Source organism: Mycteria americana, chromosome 2 (genome assembly GCF_035582795.1).
Source record: "Mycteria americana isolate JAX WOST 10 ecotype Jacksonville Zoo and Gardens chromosome 2, USCA_MyAme_1.0, whole genome shotgun sequence".
In the NCBI taxonomy this organism is placed as follows: Eukaryota; Metazoa; Chordata; class Aves; order Ciconiiformes; family Ciconiidae; genus Mycteria; species Mycteria americana.
Window position 1 is genome coordinate 92,422,430 of NC_134366.1, and position 25,992 is coordinate 92,448,421.

Below are 25,992 nucleotides of genomic sequence, written 5' to 3' on the forward strand. Positions count from 1 at the left end.
GTGGAAAGGAGGAACAAAACTGTAGAAGCTTTAGAAGGATGGAGAGGATTGGTAACTAATGACAGGTGAGAGGCAGCAGGGGATGGAAGAATTATCAATACCAATGATCTGAAAGTCATGAAATAATGAAGACTAGTATGTGAACAGATGGACTGATTCTGTCACAGTGATATCACAGTGATAGTTGGGTAGGGATAAAGAAGAACTGATAACAAAAGACTAGATATAGACCTAGGTGAAAAGCTAATCAAAGCAATGAATGGCTGTTCTGTTGACTACAAACACTGAACCATATTTGTAAGTCCAATGAGGAGAGATGATATTCATCTAAGAGGTCAGAGTGGTCATCGGCACGGGAGCTGAAGCCATCAGGAAGGAACATGGGAGATTGTAAAGAGAGTCAAGAATTGAAATTGGAAGGATCAGGTAGAAAGGAGTTAAGTGCACAGAAAACAGAAGCTTGAAAGAGGAGAAGGAGATTGATTTTGTTTTAGAGAGTCCTATGAAAGAACTGAGAGTGAGGAATGGGGGGGAGATTTAGGTCAGAACTGCCAAAAATTGGAAACCAAATGTTTGAAACCTATGATTCAGTTCAGAAACTTGGAAATTCCTAATCTAGTCAGGATTTTAACATTGTATGGCAAAAATTGTGCTTTCTCACTGGTTGGAATGGATGAAGATGGAGACAATGATCTAGAAGGTGTAGTTAATATTTGGGATTTTGCTACAACGGTTGGAGTGCCACCAGCAAACACCTGAGATCTGCTTTCCTGATTCTCTGTGTGTTCACACTTTGCTAGATGGAACATTTGGTCAAAGTTGGCATCTCAACTGATAGAACTCAGGAAATCTGTTATTCCTGTCAGAGCATCAGCTACAGCATGCAGGGAGCTAGACAAGCCACTCTGGTGCTCACATCTGTCTATTTAAAATAGGGGATTATCAGTAAAAAATAGATTAGGCAAAGAAATGGTGATTATAGCATATAGAACAATTTTGTACTAACATGTGGATAGTGATTTTAAACTAGTTCTCTTGCGTTCACTTAGGCAGTTCTGTTGGACTTCTAAAGTGTATACTAAGGTAATCAAGTAACTACACAAAATAAATAAAACAGACCATGTTTTAAAAAGAGAATAGTATTAAAGGCGCGTAGGTGTGTGTCCCTCATATGTTACTCTTTTATTTCCTGTAGCTTATTAAAAATCAATTGTTTTCTTGTTTTATCTTGTGAAATGTGCAAATTGTGCTCAGGGCAGTTTGACTGCTTGAATGGTGTGAAACAACAGCGCAATGTAAACTGTGAACTGTACTTGGAAATAAAGTTTTAATTACAGGTGTCATCCTGATCTAGTGGTAAGATATATAGATATAGATTTAAAGAGTGTCACTATGTTGGTGTATTAAATAGTGGGTTAACTACTTCAGGGGAAAAAAGTGGATTCCTTTGAGCCTAAGATTTCCATGGGGCAAAATGACTAGCATGAGACATGGTGCCAGGTTGTTTTTCAGAGGAAATATCTTGAATAAAAGTTATTACTGGAATTATAAGCATAAATTACATATTTACAACAGATTCCATTAGAAAAATACATCCAAAAGTTAAGGGCAGTGTGAATGGGAATCAAGGTTGCTACATATACAGAATAGTTACTACTGTTTTAAATGCTTAGGATATCTAAGTAAACAATGCAAGGCTTAAGATATGGTGTGGAGCTGCATTCAGGAACCATTACTGGGTTTTGTCATTTTTTTGTCTGTTTGATTGGATATTTTCCCAATAGCTTGATCTTCTAGCCTAAAATTGATGAAATTTACTTAGCAATGAAAGATTTGCGAGTTTTACAAATACAAATTTTTGTCTTATTGTCTTATGTCCAAAATCCTGATTATTCAGGTCTTTAATTCCCATCAACAGAGATTAGTGAAAAACATTGCAACCAAGTACTGGTTGTTTCAGCATGCTTCTGTTTATTAATATGAAAACTTATTAATAAATGATAGTGTACTGCTTTTATACCTCTTGTCTGTGATTCCTTAGCTCATGCTTATTTGGCAATGTAAGTAGCCTGCCCTGAGCACCAAATGCTGTCATAACCTCCTGACTTCTCTACCAGTCATGCTGTGTAAACTGTGAAGTGCCACTGTTTTTTCCACAGCTGAAATTTGTCAAAGAAAGTTGTTGAATTCATTTTGAAACTTCCTTTTAATGCTTCTTGGTTTTGAATGTTGGTCAGTTTGCATTGAAGTCTTCAGTGCTTCATCCAAATGACTGCCAGTCATGCTAACTTACTTCTTTCTTAAATTGTTCAACTGGGGAGACAGCTTTTCAACCTATTGCACATACATTTTTTTGAATTTTTGTCCCATATGTAGATTCAAATTGGATGCTTGGTATTCAGACCGAAGACTTTCTTATTGCTTCAGCAATGTGCAAAGGACAGCCCCTGCCTCCTTTCACGCCAATAGTGCAACAGTGAAAGAACAATTTGACCTCAGTTCTTTTGAAGTACTTGTCTGAGTCAGAGTACTATCTTTGCATTGTGAGTTTTGCCTGCCTCTTTTCCCATAGGGTTCTTTGGGTTTTGTTTTAATTTACTTCAACTTTCCTTTTTATTTTCTTTATTTCTGCATTTTCTGTTCCTTCTACTTTTGTTTACATTTCAGTGAAGCCGATGGAGAATGAGTATTCCAGTTTTAGCCACATGCTAAAGAGTGTGTGGCTCTTTAGCCCCACACTAAAGCTTTTTAGCCTTTAGCTCTTTAGGCTCTTTAGCCACCCCCCCCACCCCCCCCCCCCCATATTTTTGCATATTATTCTGGCAGTGTCTTCCCTCCATGACAGTATTAAACTTTGCCATTTCCGAGACAAGCATATTCCCAGGACAGGAATACACCATATTGATACCCACACAAACTATATTATTGGATGAAGGCCGTTTCCTGAGCTAAGACTCATTTTTTCTGCTCTTTTGTGCCCAAACAACAGACATAATTAAAAAAATAATTCCTTAGTAGTTTCAGAAAGTCATGAACCTTACTATCAAGATGAAATACTTGTTAGCTTCATGTGTATTTAGCTACTCTGCTAACACTGGAAGATTATTCCAAGCACTACAAGGATCTTGAAAAAGGCAAATGCCATAAAATTGGCATCCAGGAAACTGTATCTGGAGAAAACGAGAGTAAAATTCAGTATGTCTTCTTTCCTGCTTAGGAAGCTCCCTCTGCTCACCGGGCAAGAACAGACAGAGTCTGCTTCTTAATGGAATGCTTTATGTATCTCTCATTGCTATTATCTGAGCAATCTGCAATTTACAATCTACTATAACTTGTGGTTACTCCCAGCACATTGTGTTCCTCCTTGGATGACTAAATTCTGCATCTCAATTTCAGGGCTGCTGTTTCACAGGAGGAAAGCAATATGACATATTTTACTTGAAGGAATTGGCCTAACAGCTGATGCGAGCTCACTGGCTCACATCAGAATAACATAAATAGAATGCAGGAGTCTTACACTCGCAGCCTTTTCCTGCACTTGCAATGCTGTCCTCCACATAACCTCTTTAGTGACCGCAAGAATGATCGGAAGCTCCAATCATTCGATGTCACCTTCCAAAAAGGACACTTTAAATACACTGCCTGTATTTAAATGTACAATGATGACTTAAAATCCTCCTGAGACTTAATAAAGAGGGTCACTTCCTCCTCAAGCAGCATTTACAGAGTATTGCATATCATCTCATGGCTTTCTGAATGCTTGCACCAAATAGTAATTTGATTAATTACTGATGCCTTCTGATATCTGTCAAAGTGAAGGGAAAGCTCTTCATATCATCCACTACTCAGTATAAGGAGAGGGACCATCAAATGCATCTTGGGTATTTCAAAATCCTCTACTTCAACCTGTTCTTTCCATCCTATAGCCTTGGGTAAAAGATCTAGAAAATATGTGAAATTGCTGGTTATTCTAGGGAAATGTGTCTGCTTCAGAGCTTCTCCGCTGAGAATTGATATGGTTACTACATACTTGAATGTGTTTAGAAGTTTGTGGAAAGTCCACTGTGCATTCACTGGGAAGAGTTTATGGCTGTGGGGATTTTAGAAACTTATCTTTCCTCTGGGCCTTTCCCTCATGCTTTCGTAGATCTCACTGATATAATTGCTGTGAGCCTAGCCACAGCAGTTAGGACTTACAAGATCTAACGACTTCAGTCTTCTAGCCTAGACTATTTCAGAAGAGAAAGTAGTTTCAGTAGTTCAAAGTTACTCTCGGATGTCTTGGTGTTTATCACGTGACACAAGTGAATCTTTGTCTTCATTGTACAACTCTCATGCATCAGGTCCTCATGATAACCTCCAAAAGGTTCCTTTCTTCCTTGTTTGGGTTCAAGGGTAGAGGCTTCAAGTCTGTTTACTTAAAAATCACCTTTTTAAGGTGCATTTTAAGTAGCATTTCCACAGTGCTATGTCCTCTGACCCTGAATTAGTGTATCTGAAATGTGAATAAGAAGCCATGTCTTTGTGCCGGTGTCACTCTCTCCTTCTTTTTCATCTTTCCCTAACTTTGCTGATGAATTAGCCAGGTTATCTAAGTAGTGAACCATTGTTGCCTCTGACATATGAATCCCTAAGGATGTGACCCTTGATTATGACATTAAATTTGTGACTGTTTCTCTACTCCCCGCAATAACTATGCTGACTACTCCTTTTCCAGTATTGTGACAGAAGTCAGGAAGATTCTTGGGATAGAGACCTGCTTCAGCAGGAGTTACACTGTCTTTTTTTTTTCTTCTGGTAATCAAGACCTAATTCCATTCACTTTAGGGGAATCATAGAATCATAGAATGGTTTGGGTTGGAAGAGACCTTAAAGATCATCCAGTTCCAACCCCCCTGCCATGGGCAGGGGACACCTTCCACTAGATCAGGTTGCTCAAAGCCTCATCCAGCCTGGCCTTGAACACTTTCAGGGAGGGGGCATCCACAACTTCTCTGGGAAACCAGTTCCAGTGTCTCACCACCCTCGCAGTAAAGAATTTCTTCCTAATATCTAATCTAAATCTACCCTCTTTCAGTTTTAAACTGTTAAACCTCGTCCTATCACTACACTCCCTGATAAAGTCCCTCCCCATCTTTCCTGTAGGCCCCCTTAAGGGGGAAGAGGGTTTTGTAGAATGTTTTATGATATGAAAAAAAAAAATTACTTTAGAAAGTTAAATAACCTTATTTACAAACTCAAATTCATGTGGGAATTTGCATTGCTCCAAAGGGGTGATTAATTTGCATCTCTCGTGTTTATTTTCATTAATAAAGCAAAGCACTTTCTGAAAATTTCTGTTATGTGCTGCTCAGTCTGCCTGTGGCACTCAGCATGTCTGCAGTGTGCTGTGGGTCCAGAGTAGCAGGTGCTTAGCTGCCTGCTGGAGAATTCCACCACTGGACTTGATTAACATGTTGACTGAGAGGCTGAGCTGCTTCACTTTGGTGGACCATAAGCAGATGTTCAAAAGTGACATTCTAAAAGCTGTTCTTCTATTGGAAGGTTGCTGAGGCTTCTTTTCTTAGTCACAAAAAAATACCAACCTTTCTCCTTCAGCACTGAGGCTGCCCACTCATTCCCAGTTCCCTGACTGGAGAAATGATGCATTCCTTCCTTTAATCTCTCTTCTCCCTTAGAATCCTCTACGAGTTAAGGCCAATATGGCAGAAATGGTCCTTTTCACTACAGCACAGCAAAAGCTGCCTGGTGTCAGTGTCAGACTACTGGCCATTTTCCTGATTTTTTGTTTGTTTGTTTTTGTATAGTTTTTGAGGATACTGAGCCATAGTCGATATTCTCTACTTCAGAGTTGGATGCTGGATAAGCCAGGTCTGACTGGGTAAACGTACAAGAAGAAGAGTATTAGGTCCTCCCTTTACCAGATGTCAAGCATTGGAACAGGCTCCCCAGAGAGGTGGTGGAGTCACCATCCCTGGAGGAGTTCAAAAAACATGTAGACATGGCACTTCGGGACATGGCTTAGTAGGCATGGAGGTGTTGGGTTGACAGTTGGACTAGATGATCTTAGAGGTCTTTTCCAGCCTTAATGATTCTATGATTCTATGTCTAAGCAAGTTATCTCTTTGCGTGCTTTGAGCCATGACATCTTATACTAGCCATTTCACAACGCTGAGACATGTTCCATTAGCTTTGTCTGCAGTCACTAATCTTAGATGCTCTGCGTTTTCTCAGCTTACAGTCTTGATGTTTCTCAGAGTCTAGTGAGTGATAATTCCATCTGAGACGGAGAAACCTTCTCTGCTTTCTTCATTAGGCATCGCCCTTGTAAGGATGAGTTGCTCACAAACTTTGGATATCAAGAAATTTTTGTCTGACAACAATGGCAGAGCGAGGGCCATTTTAAGATCTGCTTGCCTGTTTCTATCCTTTCCAGAGAGGTCAAAAAGAGCAGCGTGCAAAAAATTTTTGTGCAAAAAATTTTCTAAGTGGGTAGCAAGTTGTTTCAGGACTTATATTCTATAGGACCACTAGGGTGTTTTTCCAAGAGTGCCCTAAACTAGTTTCATCAGAGCTCAAGTGTTATTATTAATATTGTTAAGGAATCCAGAAACAGTGCTGACTGTAGGACAGAGCAATCTGAGAGCTGCTGTTCTGAAAAGAAGACCAATACCTCTGTCATACGTAATTAGTGAATGTAAAGAGGGGACTATTGTCTAGAGACAACAAAATGTGACTGTCTTTATAGACATAAACTTGAAAAGCGACAATTTGCAGAAGAGTAAGTGGTTCTTTGATAAGTGTGTTTTCCATATGGACAGCGTGTACTTACCTTGCATTCTCTTAGGTGCTCCTTATATTTGAGACAAACGGGATATTTTTATTTTTATATCTGTATTTGTACTGCCAGAGATCACATGGGTTATGTGTAAGTCATATAAGCACCATTAAGCCAAGAACAATTTATAGTTCAAACACAACGATATGAATGGATATTACAGTTTTTGATATTATAACCATTGCTTCTTGCAGTACTATGAATGCTGATGCACAATATAACAAGTCAGAAAGCTGGGTATTTTCAACGTTCAAAAGCATCAGTTATATTGTGCAATTTAATGTAATTGCTCCAAGGGATTTCAGACATATTCATGATAGGGTTAGAGAGAAATACAGAGTTTCTGGTGTGGTGTATACTATAAAGGCAACTATTTTCTTTTTTACAGATAGAGCTATCATATTTGGTGATACTTAGTATCTAAATTGCCACTTTCTGTAATTAAGCACTACATCTTATATGTTTTCAGATCTTAAAAATGGAGGCTTTTAAGTAACTAGGTGATCAAAACCATGTCTACCCCAAACTGTTAGAAAAAATGTGATTACTGATTCAAACAACAGTACCAACTAGTTTGTGGTTGTGATTATGTAGCAGTACCTGAAAAAACTAAGGCAACTGACTTTTTAAATTTTGCTGTTTATTAGAATTTTTAATTTATAACTTATTAATTAAAATAATTATTATTAATAATTCTAGTAAGCATACGTTATATTAATATTTATAATTATAAATGTATTGTGCATCTTTTTTATATCAAGTTTTAATTATTATACATAATATGTAATATATAAAACAATTAAATAAATAAGTTAATTCTTCCATTAGGTCAAATTTTCAAGCAGTGTGTTATTTACCATATTCATTTGCACAGTCTAAAATTTTATAATTATGACTAAATTGTCTTCAAGTGAAGATTTATTGCTAATTTAATTTATTACAGAATCAATCTAATTGATTTGCTAATCTAATAAATTGCATTCTAATTGACTTTTAGAGCAGGCTCTGCCAGATTTTGTACAAGCCAGAACCCAGGATTGTCGTCTTCATGATTACATGCTAGTAGATAATACCTTGGTATTCTTATCATCCTGCCTTTTAACCTTCACCCAAGATACACATAATCTTACTTAGGGATTAGACAAAGCAACAACTTTACCTTTGAACTCAAGTTATGTTTCTTTAGTCTTTTTGTTGCCCTCAAAATCTGAAGTTTCCTTTGTTTTATATCTTACAAAGAAGCACATGAAATCAGGATTGTATCTTCCCTCATGTTGTGTGTCTTCCAGATTTTCACATGAAAATTCTGATCCCATTCTGTGAATTAGTTTTTGTTCAGGGCCAAAAAGGCCAGAGGCCAATATTTGTACTTAGTTGTTTTCTGGTGAGGTTGTGCCCTTCACTGCTGAAACACATCATTGCCATATAGCAATACGAAGAAGAATGAACAGTGGAGGTGCTTCTTTGTGCCTAACCAAGGGTACAGAGTTGTTTTGTGCCAGAACTATTGTGAAGTCCCTGATTCTCAGCTGTGAATAATGTTGCTGCAGGATGCAGGGGAATCCAGTGACAATAGATGGTGATGCACTACTTGATTTCATGTCTTTGGATTCATAGACTGCCTAGAAGCAGATAGTCGAAAGCAGTAAATACTGTGTACTTTAAACAAAATGTTGGTAACTGATGCTCTACACCTTCTTAACTGTGCTTATCCAATTGAATTTCTTTGTACATCTACATTCTTTGGCTCCATCATCTAACCATCATTTTGTGTTGTGCCTGGATTGGAAAAACACATTAATACTTAGCATTTTCTACCCCTTTTACCGTACTTAAATGCTTTAGAAGAGTCCTCTTTCAGTCTTCTTTCAGTAAACTGGGAACTTTGAACTCTAAAATTCCAATTATATGGCATTTCTTCCACCTTCACATCATTTATATGGTTCTTTTCCAGGAAAGGCCTTTCCATGGCCTCTTTTTCAGCATCCAGAACCCACTGGAATAGGCCAGTGTCAGAAATAGGTCCTGATGCTTTGTACCATACTAAAATCATCTCCCTATTCATCCCTATGGAGGTGTTGTGAATACAGGAATCAACTTCATTTGCTTTCTCTTTGGTTCAGGGAACATCTATGTATTGTATAGGAACTGGAAGTGTTCCAATAAATTACTTTGAAGGATTTCTACTATTGAATATCCTGAATACCATGTAAATCTCAGTTATTAAAATAGTATCTTTAGAGGTGGAAGTTTAAATTTCCTTGCTTTAACACAGGTGAACAATGGGTTTGAGTCAAGGTCTCTCACAAGGGAATGCACCAACCATTAGGGTGTAGAATATTCTCAGATAAACCCTCTGTGTTTCCTCTTGTATGGGTTGTAAAAACTATTTAATTATTCATAGAGTCAAAAAGACAGAGAAAGAGTAGCCAGCACTTTCAGAAAGTCCAGATAGCAGATGAAACATGAGTTTCAGTAAATGAACTGGAGCTAATACTTGAATAGTTTCAATAAGATAGATGAGAAGACATCAAGAACAGCGATCCCTCTATATACTGACTGGTGGCCAGAGCATTTTTGTGGAAGAGGCTTGTTGTATCCCTCCATGCTGAGCAATTTTTTTACACATCTTTGGTGAGTGCATTAACATCATAATAAGCTGCACAATCTTAGCCTCATGCTCAGCATTTTTTTCAGTTAAAAGTAGTCAAGAGTTTTAGCTAGAATTTACAAACAGTTCCTTTCCCAGGAGAGGAGGAAAAAGCAACTCCAGAACCCCTTTTCATACTGTCTGTTTGTGTCCAAAGAGAAGGACAGAGTTGTATAGGCAAAACATGGTTAACCCTCCTAAGTGACTAGACGGCATGAAAATTGTTAATACCTCCTTCACAGAGCTGGCTTATAATCCTGCTGAGGCTTACTTCCTCTCAGTAATTGGAATAAATGTTAGAATTAGAATAAATGTTAGTAATTAGAATAAATGGGTTTTTTCTCACCTATCTATAACATGACAGTCTATGCTTGAGCTGTTTTCAGTTTAATTTTGCAGATCATCTTTAAGTTACAGAGAATGCAACAACCATGGCAGGCTTTCATTTCCTCCATTCATTCATCTTTAATTTTCAGATAATGCTATCAAGAGTACAGCAAGGTTGCAGTGAAACTCAGTATTTCCAATAAAGTTGCAACAGAAATTGAACAGTTCCTACTTTACAGCAGGAATAGTATTTATTCACGTAGAGTGGTAATTTGCATTCACTGGCTTTCACCAAATATACACATTCATGGAATGTTCAAAATACTGGCGAACTAAGCCACTAAGCTAAACTTACTTGGTTAGAGTCTCATATGAGCTAAAAGCTGACTTGAGAATAATTCACTTTAACCTTACATATTTCTCACAGATACATCTCTACAACACACCATGACTTTTAAGTATTCTGTGATATACATTTTGGGCAGAATTTGATCCTGGTAGATTGACAGGCAGTTCTTAATGAAAAGTGGAAATCAAGAATTAGAAAAAAATACTATTTGGTATAAATAGGACATTTAGCAGGTTTCATAATTTTGTTTCCTATGCTTTTAGGTGTTGAGAATACTTTGTTAGTTACTGTGGAATGATTCCTTGTTCAAGTATGCTCATTATTAAAGGGCCAGCCTTTCTTTTGAGGCTGGATGAAATTACAATCCTTATTTTAATAGACAGGAGGATTAACAGACAGGATTAATATCCTTATTTTAGTCAACAGGAGTTGATGTTTCCAGAAACTCTGAAAGCCTCGAAGTGGAGAGAGAGATCACCTCCAGGTACTGTTAACACTAAATATCCACTTTCTATCTCTAAGAGAGTGAAAATGGTCACAAAATCCTACAGGCTTGCCTTGTTCCTTTTATTTTTTGGCCAGCAGCAAAAGATAACTACTGATAATTTTTCAGCTCTCATTGTTGTCTCAGATCTTGATTCTAACATAATTTTAAAAAAATCATAAAATGTTAAACTATGCTGCTTAACAGTGAACATGCAATAAATAGTAAGATTTTGAAAAATGAATGTAATAGAATTTGAAGATTTTGTACAATTGCTCAGGATGTCCAGGCTTCTGGGCACTCTGAAATCCCAGATGCACCTACTGTAGATGTAGATGTTCTACTCAGTTGTGTACATGCAGTAAGCCAACACTTCAAGGAGCTATCAACTAAATTGCTGATGTGGTACATGGATGGATGGTATGTCCACAGTAAACGTTATGCTTTCAGAATGTCCCAAGTGAAATATTGGTACAGCCTTCCAAGCAGACTGAGAAGTTACATACAAGCCAAACTATCTGTATTCATGAGCTCTCTGATACATGAAAAGATAATGGGCATTATGACTACAGGCACTCTATGTGTTAATAATTTAACAAAATAGGTAAGCATTAATGGTGAACTGCAATTTTTGTGGCATTGTTTCTTTTAAAAAAAAAAGACATAAAAATAGAAGCCTATAGCCAAAAATGACATTTCAAATGTTTGTGTGTGTGTGCACTCAAAACTATGCATTTTCTATCCAGGCTGGTCAATAAGTTAACAATATCACTGCATATTAAATCATGTAGTCAATGTGTGCTTACTGCAAAACATGTTAGAAAACTTAATTATCTAATCATCTAGACTACTAACAAGATAAAGTAAGGAACAGGCATTTCAAAAATGGTTTGTTGGACCTAAATCATTGTGTTCTTTTGCTTCTGTAAGAGTTTTATTCATTTGTACACAGATTGCAAATCCTATTATGCATAATGAACGATAGTAGGAAAGAACTTTTTCTTGTCAGAGCTGTCTGATTCTAGCAATCAGAGCAATTAGAGCAATCTAACAAAAATTTTTGAAGTCATATAGCTGATATGTCTTCAGGGTTATCATGTTATGATATAATAGGTCACTGCCAGCTATTTTTAGTTACTTTTATATAAAATATGCGTTCCAGAATTCCTAGAGGGAATGAGAGGCTTCAGTCAGCAGTGTCCATAATAAGCTGTGTTTCTGAGAGAAGAGAGTGGGGTAACCCCCAACAGCTCTTTGGTTTAAGGAATTTTGGTGGATTACAAACTGGGACAGTTGAAGCAGGTACACATTTTGGGGAGCCATAAGGAAATTTCATATGTTCTTTATTAAGGATGTAGGAAAACCTGTAATTTCATTGCAGACATTTTTCATGTAATGTATTCTAAGTACAAGCACAGTCTCAGTCAGTACTTTTTAGACCACTTTTCTGCCATGTTTTTTACCATAATCAATGGGCTTTTACAAGGCATCATTAAAAAAAAGCCAAGGTAATATCACTTTATCTCAAAGATGACAGATCTTTGAATATTATATCTATCTTTATGTTAGTAAGGACATGCATATAACTGTATTAACTTTATTCTTTAACAATTAATCTATCAAAGCAATATGTTTCTTTCTGGAAGTCTCAACCTCAAAAAATAAGAAATTATGCAGTATTTCTGCTTGACAGAGCCCTTAGAAGAAAAGAGGAGCAATGTTTCTGGGGTCAGCATTAGAACTGTAGTGTACCATTAATGTACTAGACTCCCAAATGATTCATGAAAGGAAGACCAGTGGTAAATAAAAGATTAAAAGAGCTAAACATAATGAAGTGTCAGTAGAAGTAAAGGTGTAGGAAGTTTCCAAGGGACAGACAGTATTACATTAAAATCAGAAGCATGAATTATATTTCGTGATGAAGGCACTATTTTCAAAGGAAGATTTCATCATAGTATATTAAAGTTAAATGCGTTCTTTTCATGGGCAACAGGGATGGCATGGTACATCATAACACTAAAGATATGATGGGAAGGAATATGAAACGGAAACATAGATATTTAAATGACAATTTTTTAAATGAGTCTGAAAAATTACATTATTATAGTTGTCTAGATACAAAATATTTAAAATTTTCTTTCAACTTCTAGTTTTTAAGCAAATATGGTAATCTTTCTCATAATATTTATTTTTTAGGGTCATGTACTTTACAGAAGCTGACACTAAAAGGCTGTATAGATCTTTTCTAACTTGGAAAAATACGTAGCTAAAAGAACTGTCACTGATTATGGAATGTATAGTCAGCAAATGACAAAAACAAATTAGGAAGTCATAATTTATAATCATGAGCAATTAAGAGTTGTGAGACAAGTTATATGAAGAAAATGAGAAACTTTTGTGGAAATAATGGATTTAAACTATGACACACTAATAATGAGGTCATTCAATTTGGAATGTTAAATAATTCAGTCTGTTAAATTCTAAATGCAATTTCTCAAAATTAGCTATTGCTGAATTATTTTTACTGCATTATTTTTGTGAACTCTTTATTGCAAGCCATTAATTTGACATTAAAAGGTGAAGCGATTATAACAACATGTAACAGGGCATACAATAAGGTAAATGATGGTGAGAAATCAAATAAAAAGTTTAACTGGCTTTTGATACTATAAAAAGAATCTTACTCTTAGAAAAGGAGTCTTCTGTTCCTGGGTGTCTGTCAGAGTGTATACTCACACATATTAGCTATGCTGTAAGACTTCAGGTAGAAGAAAACAGTGTGACCACAACTCCAGTTCCTCTTCACTAGCCTTATTATGAAATGCAATGCCACCAAACAGTATAGTCCTATGTAGCTCCTCTTGTTGCCTAATGGCTAATACTGTCCACGGCTAAGTAAAGGACTGAACCTTCCAAACTTATTTACATGTGAATAGTGTCATAACTATGGAATACCTTCTTCATTATGTGAAAAATATGCCTGTCTCAGTAAGATCTTTCGCTTTTTATAATTTGTACCCAAACTCAAAACTTATGGGAAAAAAATGAAGACATTAATTTCCCAAGAGGCAATCTCAGACTGTTCTGAATCAAAACTGATTGGAGGGAGAGCAAGGAGGAGGAAATTTCAGTTGAGGTAAGTTAGCCATCAGGAACATCCATAGTCAGAAGACTAGCATTAGCACTAGGGAGGGACATACACAGAAGCCAAGGTCCCCAAACTGATCACGTTAAAGCTTCATACCAGTCCATCCCACCCTATCACTCTTACGGTGTTGGATTCTTATGGCAGACTGCCTAGCACTACAAGGCAAGTTAGCAGTTTTGCCTAAAACTTTCTGGCCTCTTGAATGCCTTCCATCTTATGCATACAGTCCTGCCTCCTCTATCTACTGTGGGATCTCATCAATTACTTTAACTTACAGATTACACTAATAGGAGATAACTTTCCTAAAATGTTTAAATTGCTTGGTTATTGCTGACCTTCATATTGAGGAAGGTGGAGGACTACAGTTTCTTTTGTAGAAGAAATACCACCCAGGCCAAAGTAGATGAGCAATAGAAGAAAACATCCAACCCTTTTTAGGGTTCTCAGTTATTTTGTTTTGTTGGGGTTTTTTTGTTTTGTTTTGCAACTGTTTGATTTTTAAAGGCAAAGGAGTTAGGAACTACAACCTGTGGAACACTTGAGCATTTTCTCAGGTAGTTGAGATGGCTCCCCTTCCTGGTTGGTAGCATGCTAATATGCTGAATCTCTGGAATTACTGAATTTATTGAGGTTGAGAGATTCAATTGCTTGCATTCTTGACAGACAATTCATCTGATCAAGAGAATAGCAGAATAACTAGAATACATTCTTGAGAAGATGCTAGGAAGAGGTGAGCATCATATCTACATTTCTGAGGACTTCTCAAGGTCAAGCTTTTCTAGAAAGAAAAAGTTTGGGTAACCCAACAAAAGCCCTTATGAGATGGAAAAAGATGGTAGGAGTGGTTGATTCTGGATGGGAGTGGGAGATAGGAATAGAAATTGCTTGTCAGGCAACACCAGAATAAGGGATGGGCTTTATATCTAGACTGCATGCTACATTACTTATCGCAAATGTTTGGACTACTTTTCCTTCTATTCAGCGCTATCTTTGCAGAATAATTGTGAGTAATCTAAGTTAAAAAAAAGAAGAAAATCAAAATAAGCTGAAGTGAGTTTAGGAACTTCTGCATTGCTGAAATTGCACTGTGAAAGATCTGCTGCTTATTTCAGTGATATAACAGTTTTTTCCATTTATTGCCAGCTTCTTCCGTGAATTTGACAGTTTAATATTTTGTGATGGTTAAAGCTTTACTTCATGTAAATGTGCTTTGATTTCAGGCATTCTGAACAAATTTATTACAGGTCTGTCTCACACTGATAATGAAAGAAGATAGAAAGAGATACATAACCAATAGCATTTTTGACACTTTTCTGCCAAGTCACACTATGTAGCTTCAGCTGAGAAATGAAAAATAATTTTGTTGAACATATCCCTATAGAGTCTAAAGAGAGTTCTATGAATTTCAGTCCTGACATTTAAATCCTGTATACAAGTAATATCTGAGTCATGAGAAGCTCACACCATTCTGTTATGCATCACTTGTTAATGACCTTCCTTGACCTTATAGAAAAAATTTCTAACAAAGGAAATGAGTATTCATAGTTGCTTTACCATAAAAAGATATTATTTAGTATGAATAGCCCCATTCCAAACCCTGAAGTTCAACGAAATAGCTAGTATGAATTTAGTAAGTTCATTATAAAAGGATAGTATTTCAAGATAGACAATTTACAAATTGTTATACATGTATCTTTTTGTACTATTATACTCAGAAAGCTGCAACAAGAGAAGGCATGCAGCACCAGATGTGCAAATTAGGCAACAGTAGAAAAGTTAACGGAAAAAGCTGAAAGAAGAAAGGGGCAGAGGACCTCATTGCTCACCCAGGCTCCTCACAGTGGTACTTGATGGAGAGAAGAGAGCATAAGCTGAAACAAAAGACAATCAGCCTGGTTATAAGAAAAACATTTTTTAAGAAAAACATTTTTCAACCTGAGGAGAGTCAGAAGTGGAACAGGTTGCCCAGAGAGGCTGAACAGTCTCCATGCTTGGAGGTTTTCAAGGTGTTACTGAATAAAGCCCTGAGCAACCTGGTCTGATCTCATCACTGACCCTGTTTTGAGCAGGAAGTTGAACTAGAGACCTCCCACAGCCCCTTGCCACCTGAATTATTCTAGCATCCTGTGACCATGCAGTACTGCGTACCCAAGTGCTGGTAAAAAGAGAAAGCTTTCATAAAGTAACAGCAAAAAGGAAAAAATATTGCCAGATGGGAAAAGAGATAATAGAGCCCTTACTTCAGTAGCTCTTTCTCCACTTATTCCCTATTGCAACCATATAAGGGGGCAGGTATGTTCAAAGTTAGGAACAGGAAAGCTGACAGTCTACAAAGTCTGCATACTAGCTCTGGAATAAGTGATGGGGCTAGAGTGGGGCCAAGCAAGAGTAGCTGCCAAGCTCATTTAGACAATTATGGCCAAGAAAGACCATATATGTCAAGGGTAATCTAGAATGCTTTTTTCCTTATGCTGTGTTTTGCTTTTGTGACTCTTTGTTTTAAGAAAATTTTATTTCTATTCTTGACATAATTCAGTAAGCATACTCTTTTATATTTAAATCTTGTCACACTATAAATCTGAGCCACCTCACATACAGAGGATACAGCCTTCCCTGGAAAGGTGGATGTAATTGAGGTGCACTTGAAAAGAAATGTTCATGCTACCTACATTTAGGGCTTCTCCTGAGTCTTCAGGTTGCTTCCATACTAGGCTGCAGGTGTCTCTTTGTTATGTTAACCCTGGTTAACCCAACTCCCTTGGTATGTCTGGAGATAGCCCAGAACTTCTTTGATGAGCAGCAGGAAAGTGGGAAATGGCTTCAGACTTGAGGGAGGTGGGATGGAAAGTTGTCATTTTCAACTTGTCACACTAACATAAAACATACTTAAGATTGTCTTCCCAACTTTTTTTTTGTTCTCTTCATTAGCCTACAAATATGAAAGGCTGAGTTCAGTTCCTAAGACTAAATATTTTTTTGCCTATGTATTCAAAACAGAAAAACTATTAACTCTTCTGAAGTTCACAGCTAGATGGTGATGATAGTGACGCTGGAGGGGATGGGGAAAGCAACTATTAGTTTCACTTTAACTGAAAGTGAAGTAGGTAAAAAAAATTATATAAAATGTCAGTATCGAGGATATTAGTAAAGATCTATGAAGATATGTATAAATTTTAAAATAATTTCTGATTTCAGGAAAAAAGTGGAGTTGAATGTACAATCACAGAAAATAACATTTTTATCTTATACAACTTTGTTTCTCTTTTAGTGGCAAAGCATTACTATAACACTGGTTGAGAAAGTGCAGATGGTTGCTGTAATCCTAGGATCTCTGTTCTTAGTAGCAAGTGTGACTTGGCTTCTATGGTCAGCCTTCAGCCCTTATGCAGTATGGCAAAGAAAGGACATCCTTTTTCAAATCTGCTATGGAATGTATGGTTTTATGGATCTAGTATGCATAGGTAAGCTCAAAATCTTTAAACAGCACAGACTGTGGTTTAAGACTGTGACTATATCTATTTTTCCAATTGGTCACTCTAATTGATCACTCCAGTTCTTTGCAGATTTATTCTCAGCTGGTACCTTTGGCAAATACTGCTTTTCACAGTGTTACAAATACTGCAAAGAGAGAAGAACCAAAGAAACTTTACTCTCTCAGATTCATCAAAGTGTCTCCCCAAGATCTTAGTGGTGAGAACAGGATCAGTTTAAATTTCTTGAAAAAATAGATGGCTAGCAAAGTTCAGGAAGTTAAACAGATGAAAATAAAAAAGATGTTATTAAAATAATTAGTAAAATTACGTGCTGTCAGGTCTTCTACTGATGCCACTTTGCATTAGATTGTACTATCATGAAGTGCAGAAGAAGCCCTTGAGGATGTCATCAAACCACCAATCCAAAATTAAGGTGCACAGACTTATATAGGTCACTGTGCTAGTAATAGAAAAGAACAGAGAAGACAGACATGAGTTCTTTGTACATCACAAACAGTTACGAAACACTCTAATAGTGCTAATTATAATAACTTACTATACTATTAAAAAGTCTCAAGTCATTTAACTCTAGCTGAATTCTTATAAAAGAAAATGCAATTTATTGCAAAGCTATTTTGACCAGTTTTGAAATTTCTGAAAATATACTGGACCCAGAAATATTCAATAGAAATTGGTTTGGTATTTGATAAAACAACCTTGAATTGATTGTTAGTATAGCTATGATTATTTGCAGAGAAAATTTAATAATTACAGTCAACATTAAACCACATTCTTAGAATTGCAATGCCAAGAAAATCCAGAAGTCAAATGCTATCTGATGTTTGCTTTGAGATTTCTGAGTGATAATGTTTATGTTATCCCAATCTCATATATGGGAATTCAGAAGGACAGTGCTGAATTCTGCTCAATAAGGTGCAAAGAAACAGAGTGATTCCTAATATCAAGGCTTTTGCTCCAACCATAAAGCCATATCATCTTTTATTGAAACCATCCCATTACTGTAAGAGTAGTTATATTTCAGCTGGATCAGCAGTTCTGTTTATTTGGTAATTTTTCTAAGAGAAGCCCACTCTGGAATATTTTAGAACATAGGCTTTCTTTTGTGAACCCAAATCTTCTCAGACAGAAAAATGAACAGAATCTATGTCTTTGATACTCTGGACAAGGACTCAGCTTTTAAATGAAAAAAAGGGCTCAGCTACATGTCCTCTTACATGCTGTTTCCTGAATACCACTTTTTCTTGCTTAACACTCAATATTGAGTTTTTTGCTTTTGTTTAAAAAAAACCACTAACTGAAGACAAAGTGTGCTTCAGGCATTCTAAACTTTTCATTTATATGGAATTCTGTTTTTTCACAAAGACTACAATTGTAAAAAATGTACGTTGACATGCATCAACTAGTTGGAATAACCAGTTATTTCAAACTATTTCCATTTATTTCCATTTGTTTGACTGTTAAAGCACCTAAACCAAATTAATCTCAAAAATCAATCAAGAACATCTGTGGGTGATCAGAAATATTAGTGTATTTTTCTGTAGAAGTAAACTACTGTAAGGCGAGCCTTCAATAGATTGGTACATGCAGTTATGTAGCTGCTTTTCAAGCCAGCCAGGCTCAAGCCACCTCTGGACTGGGAGCTACTGAACTAACATGTACCTCACATGGCTATGGAGCTTCTAGCCTAACTGGCACCATGCAGGAGCAAAGTGGACGTGCAGCTGTCTTCACCCACCAGATAAACTGACTTGCCTGTAACTACATAAATGCATATTTTATAGTCCTATCATAAATAATACACGGAAATCTTTATGTAAAACTGACTGTAAACATATTTGGACACTGTTTTGTAATTATGAACTTCGGTGCAGATATGACTTAACAGTTTACTAAACTATATCGGGAAATTCAGAAAGCTGTATAAAGGAGGTATGGTAATTGTAGAATTCTGATGATCCAGATTCATTCATCCCACTTATTCTGCATATAATTTCAAGTAATCTGCATTCTCTAAGCTTGTAAAACCAGGAGTTCTTGTAACTCTTGAAAATATTTATTAATATTTTCAAATGTATTCAATTTTATCTTTTTCTTTCATCATAAAGTGAGGGATTTTAGATTGATAGTTTTAATTTAAAACATTCAAATAAAGTTCTCTAATAGATGGATGTAATTATTACTCATGAATGATTTAAAAAAAAAAAGTCTATTATGCTGATGACTTCCCAAAGGCATTAACATACGATTTTGCGTATTTTGCGTATTATATATAATCTCTTATATCATAAAGCGTGTAATGCTTACAGCCAGCCACAGTTCTCACTTAGTATCTCCTCTCATTTGTGTTTAGTCACCCATGGCATTCTCTTAGTTTTCAACAGGATTTACAGTGAGTGAATACCTATACTCCCACTGGAATCTCTCTTTATTTCAGTGAAAGATCTATGCAGGCATATAGGTTTTCCTGTGCAGCACATATTTCAAGACAAGTGCTTGAGTTACTAGTGGTATGACCAAGACAGTCCAGCTGCCTTCAGTTATGCCTCCCTATAGCTTTACATAAACAATATGAATATTTTTGGTCATTTGTGAAGTGTAAATACCTGTATGTTTTGAAATGTTTTGTTGTCATCATTTTTAAAAGCAGTTTTCCCAAAGGTAATGACATATCTATATGACACTTTGAAAACTTGCACATATTAATTTGTTTTCCCAATGAGTGATTTATATACCACAGGTACCACACCACCCTCTTTCTTATCAAGTAAATGACATGTAACTTGTATTTTAATTCTTGGTCTTGATAATCTTTTCACCAAAAGAAATATCCTGAAGATTACAGATCACCAATATAATATGTTCTGTTAATTCCAGTGTACATATTCTCTTGGTATCCATTGTTTTTCTTGTTCCACTCTAAATTTTTCTAGAATTCTAATTTCTTCCTAAAAGGATCATCTTTTTAACTTATCAGTCTTAATTTCAATCCTACAAGTCACTAGTTTGTACATTTCTGCATCTGAGCTGGGCGTAAAGCTGTTCTCTCTGAAATTTGCTGATGGTAGAAGTTTTCCTAAGGCAAACCTTGAACATTTTAATCAAGTAGAACTACTGCCTGTGAAACCCAGTGCTGCTGCAGTGGTAGTGCTAGGATCAGACCATCCATGTAGGGATTACCAAAGGGAGTGAGTTCATGAGCTAATATGAAAGGAATGAATAATATAAACTCCCTATTTAGCCACTGAAGGGCAGTACACCAAGCCTTTGCCATTCTACTTTGTAGACCTAGCAATTATTTCTCATAGCAGTGAAGTCATATAATTTTATGTATTTTCACCGGAATATAATCATAACTACTAGTTATAAATGGTTCTAACATGAACAAAATCTTCCACGAATAATAACAGTTCCCTTGCAATCCCAGAACACCAGTGCAGCTCCTTTAGCGTGAAAAGCAACTGTAACATTGCACTAGAAACATGAGCGGTGCCAGTTGTACTACGGCAAGGGAGTAAGAGATGGGAGCCAATGTGAGGTGTGAATAGTCCTCTGAAAGCCTCTTTCTTCCCCGCCAAGGAACTTGATGCCTAGCAACATTCATGTAACTCCCTTAGCTGTAAAAACGTACAGGCTGAAGTTACTTATAATGAACGCATCTAGCTGCACTTAATATTTCTCTACTCAGAAAGTCAGTCTTTCACTATTCTAAATAGTTTAGAGAGAGTTTTATGGCTATTTTTAGAGTGGACATGTTTCACTTCAATGCTTTAACCACTTTATTGCATTTTTTTGTATCTGTGGACCCTAGAATAGGATTAAGAGATGGCATTTTGTCCAGTGGTAAAGTCTGTTTCTGAAAAGGGTCTTTTATTCCCTGGGAAAAGTTTGTGATGTTTCTGTGTGGACCATTCCTAAATGATTATAAGTAAGATTATTGTGATACGTAAGACAACGCTGGAACCTGATACCACATCTGAACTAAGTTGCCTTCTTGTAAAGACATTCAGTATGAAAAATTTCAAGTGTTCTTGTGGCTCAGGGTAAGACATCCTTTGGATAGAGTGAAAGAATCTCATAGTACTTGGTAATAAAAGAAAAGAAAATAATGATCTCCCCACAATCCTATTGTCTGGATCCCACTACAATCGCTACATCTTACAAATAAATGCTGAAAGTCTTCTTAGAGCCTTTAGGACATTTTGCCAGGTCTGTCATCCCAAAACTCTGTTCCTTGTAGATATTAATTGGCCAGAATGTTGGAACAGCTAACAGTAGTGAATTCTAATGCTTCCTCTTGGGATCATCTGGGTCAAACAAGTAATTTTTTTTTTCCCTAGGACTGTGCATCTATGTCCTCGGTGCTGTTGAAATCACAGTATTGGGAGCAAGGCAATATTATTCATGGATTTATCCTTGTTTTCTCTCTCATATCCTCATTCATTGCTGTGGAACTCTTAAGAAAAAGAAGGTGCTTTGCCATTTTCTTACAGCCTCACTTTAGTGACTAACTGCTTGTATTTTGAGCATCAGAATTTCTTTGGAACTGGAAAATCTCCAGCATTTAAACCTTACCTGGATTTTTCTTTGTTTGTGGTCTTGGAACTGTTGGTGCTGAGAACTTTTTCTCCCCCGGCCCCTGGAAGATATCTTTCAAAGAGACAAAAGATCTATTGGAATTCTTTTGCCTCTTCTACATAGGTCTTTTTCAATCTGTAGTTTTATCAGATGGGAACTAAAGCTTTTTATGGGAGGAATTATGAAAGTACTCCTTTTCTCCTTCAGCATTACCAATGTGACAACTTTATTTCAAGCCTTGCAATATTTGATCTTTTGTCCCTTAGCTCTTTTAGAGCATATGTGAATAACAGCTTTCATTTTAAAGAAAACTTTTCTTCCTTGCCCTTGTTGAGAAAACTTTGAAAACATAATTTCAGTAAATCCTGAAAGATCAAAAACAGTAAAAAAGAGGTCCTTAAAAGAAGTCCTATGACTTTTTCTGTCATAATTTTGGGAGGATACTTTTGACTGTTTAAATGTACTGCATGTACCTCAATGATCCTTTCTCAACTGCTTCCTTCTCTACTCTGAAATATGTTGTTCAGGTTCCAACAGAGTGCAGGCAGCTATAAAAAATATTTACATTGGGTTAAATAGGTTCTCTCAATATTGCTTCATCACAGTCTTGAGGGAAATTGGGCCAAAGAATACTATGACCCAGTGACAGGTAGAGGCAAAATTATGTTTGTGTCCCTTATCATTCTAGAGGAAATCTCACCAAAAAAAGGAGGGGGGGGGGGGATCTTTGCCACAGCAATAAAACCATGGCTTATTTGGTTTGTCGATTTTGTACGTGATCAAACACATTTATCCTTTTTAAGACAATATAGCTAGTCTTGAAGGTGCATTTATATATTAACATGGCTGCTAAATTTTTAGGACAGCTTGCTTTATATATATATCTGAGAAGATGAAGGCAGACACCCTGCAATCAAGAAAATTTTCCACTAAAATGCTATGCTGATACAAAATACATTTAGAATATTTAACATCTAATTAAGCTTATATTGTGTTAGTTTTGCTGTATTGGATGCTTCAACGAATTCTAGGCAACTTGAAAGCCTTACAGAGATGCTACATTTGCTATCATATCCTTCTGAAAGCACTCTTTGTGTTTCTCCATCTTTCAGTGTAATGATCTTTAAAATGTGTTAGAGTAGGCATTGTTATCTGCAAATCATTGCACTTGAATCTGAGGTTTGCTGTTCATATAAATGTTTTTATCATCCTTTCTGTTTGTGTCATCTTTCTTTGAATGTCTCCTTTCTGGTATCAGTTAACCCTGGTAAGAGACCTCAGACACTTAAATCACAATTTCGTTGTGTAGGAGCAGGTGATATACAATTTCTTGGGATAAAGGACTATAGCCTGTGACACTGCAGATCATATTATAGATGCAGCCATGTACAGGAAAATTTTAGGCAAGAAACACACGGGACAAAAAAATTTATAAATGTGTTTGGTGAGGCAGATTGCTCTCCTCCCAGAGCAGGGAGGTAGAGGAAACATGACATTGGTCAGAACCATATAAGTTGCCAGGTTGCTTGAGGAACAGAGGAAAAGCCCAGTAAGAAGGCTGAAGCCCCATGTGTCTCCCCAGTGAATCCATATTTGAAATACTTACACATAAAGAGTGTGTGTATAAATACATGTACATATATACATATGAAAAATGAAGTTTCATTTAGGTAAATAAATTGCTTGCATGCTTACAATAAGTATAAATATTAGCTACATGGAAGCTCATAAGTAGGTTGGTCTGTTGAGGACTCCAGATAGTCTGTATTTTCCTTGAAGGACCCTTTAAAAGTTTTCCTGAGTCTCAACAAAAAAGACGTTTCTCAACTTTTGTCTACTGAATTTTAAAAAGAAAGAAGAAAGCTTATCATCCTTGCCATGCTCATCATAGTTAATAATAACATTTAATTTCTTCTTGCTCTACTGAAGCAAGGAAAGTCATTATACTTACAGCTGTTTCAGGTTTTCATAAATCTGTGCTCCCAAGCTGAACTCAGAATGTGAAAACAGTTCAATTTGTTTGTATCTGTACTGAATTCTACAAAACACTCTTAAACAAATTTAAGACCATCCTGTTCATTACAGAAGGTCTAACTTACTTAAAGATCTGCTTAAACTAGTAAAAATCTCAGTAAATAGTACTTATCATGAACAAGGATAACGCTAGCAGAAACAGTCAATTTACAAATCTGCCAGTAAGGTTTTTTAATATTGGTTTACTTAAACCTAAACATTTTATTTAGTTAGGCATGCTCAGATTATTCCAGTATTGGTTACATTGAGCTTTCATTCAGAACAATTTTATTTCCTCTACATGCTCCTGCCTCCCAATCTTAAACACATGAATAACCAGTTATATTGCATATGTACAATTTATTTGAATTATCAGAGTTATAAGTAATTTAATAGGGTCTGGCAATTGCCAGATTCATTACAATGTGTTACATCTGTATTTGCTCTCAAAATGGTATCCAGTGACATTTTGTACAAACTATTTTTTTTTTTCTTAATTTCAGGACTGATAGTACATGAAGGTGCATCTGTTTATCGAGTGTTTAAGCGCTGGAGGGCTGTGAATCTACACTGGGATGTGTTAAATTATGATAAAGCCACAGACATAGAAGAGAGTAATCGAGGAGAACCCTCAGCAGGAAGGACATTGTGGTTACCGCTGACTGCATTGAGAAACAGAAGTTTAGTTCATCCAACACAGTTAACGTCACCAAGATTTCAGTGTGGCTATGTATTGTTACATCTGTTCAACCGCATGAGACCTCAGGAAGATTCATCAGAAGATAACGGCTCTGGGGAAGTAGTGATGAGAGTGACCTCAGTGTAAAGATTATGCTCACTGTGCTACACAAGTAAGGATAATGTGCCCTGATGTTACAGGACTTTGGAATGTAGTTACAATGAATGGTGAAACCATTAACACTTGAAAAAATATATACACATTTTTTAAAAATTTAATGCTTTTTATATGATCAGCTAAAACACAAATACATTTTTCTGGGGAAAAAAAAAGTCTCTTGCTTTTTATATAGTCTGGTTTGTTAGATCTTTTGTCAATTTGTACCTGAGGTGTATACAATACAGTTTAACTCTTAGGTCTTTGAATGATGAGGAAACTCATTTTTAAGTAAAAAAAAATATTTAAATGTATTTTCTTAAACTCTGGCTTTAACCCACTACTGTTATTTTTCCCACTTTCATGAGGATTAAACTGAACAACCTTCTCCAAAAAGAAAAATATGTTGCCGTAAGTCAAGTATTCTTCCTTTTCTGTCTTTATTTTGTTGCTGTTTGTAGCTCAGTTCAGGTGTATGAAAGTAAGTAAAGAATATATTGTCCCTTGCGTTTAGAAGCCTCAGCTTCTACATGAGTAGTAAAAGGCCAAACAAGGAAACGTGGGCTCACTGCTTAGTGGGGTGAGTGATTTTGTAGCACTGGACACAGAGAAGACCAGGGTCCCTAATGCCTTCTTTGTCTCCATCTTCGCCTCCAAGTTCTCACAGCCTTGGGTGCTTAAAGAAAGGGCTCAAGGAGGATAGGAATGACAATCAGTGGGTAAAGACTGACTGAGGGATTATATGCAAGAACTCGTAGAGATCAGGGAGGTCCTTGGCGACTGCGGAGAGCAGCAAATGTCACATCCATCTTCAAGAAAAGCCCAAAGGACAACCTAGGGATCTACAGGCTGGTTGACTTCACTTTGGTCCCTGGGGAAGTTATAGAGCAAATCTTCCTGGAGCCCATTTCTGAGCACATGCAGGAAGAGGAAGGTTGTTGGGAACAGTGAGCTTGACTTTACTGAAAGTGACTCATACCTGCCCCATCTGATTGCCTTCTGTGTTTGAAGGACTGCACTTGTGGTTGAGGGGACAGCAGTAGATGCCATTTACCTTGATCCCAGCAAAGCTTTCCATACCACCTGCCTCAATAGTCTTCTTTCAAAGTCAGGACATTGAGGTCTGAATGGTTGGACAATTTGATTGCAAAAAAGCTGGTTGGGTAGTTGGGTCCAGAAGGTGGTGGTTAATGGGACCTACACTGCCTGTAGGCCAGTAACAAGTGGAGTAATGCAAGGGTCTGTGCTGGGCCCTGTCCATCTGACATCTTTATCAGTG

General features: G+C 36.6%; 1 protein-coding gene across 1 annotated transcript in view; it reads left to right on the plus strand.

The window, feature by feature from the left end:
• Nucleotides 1-24,802, plus strand: part of MARCHF11 (membrane associated ring-CH-type finger 11) — a 32,577-nt gene extending 7,775 nt beyond the window's left edge. The window contains exons 3-4 of the mRNA XM_075495642.1: nucleotides 17,065-17,257; nucleotides 24,382-24,802. Coding sequence (XP_075351757.1) covers nucleotides 17,065-17,257; nucleotides 24,382-24,704 — 516 coding nt within the window. The 3' untranslated portion in view covers nucleotides 24,705-24,802. The remainder of the gene's footprint in view (nucleotides 1-17,064; nucleotides 17,258-24,381) is intronic.
• Nucleotides 24,803-25,992: the final 1,190 nt, after the last annotated feature.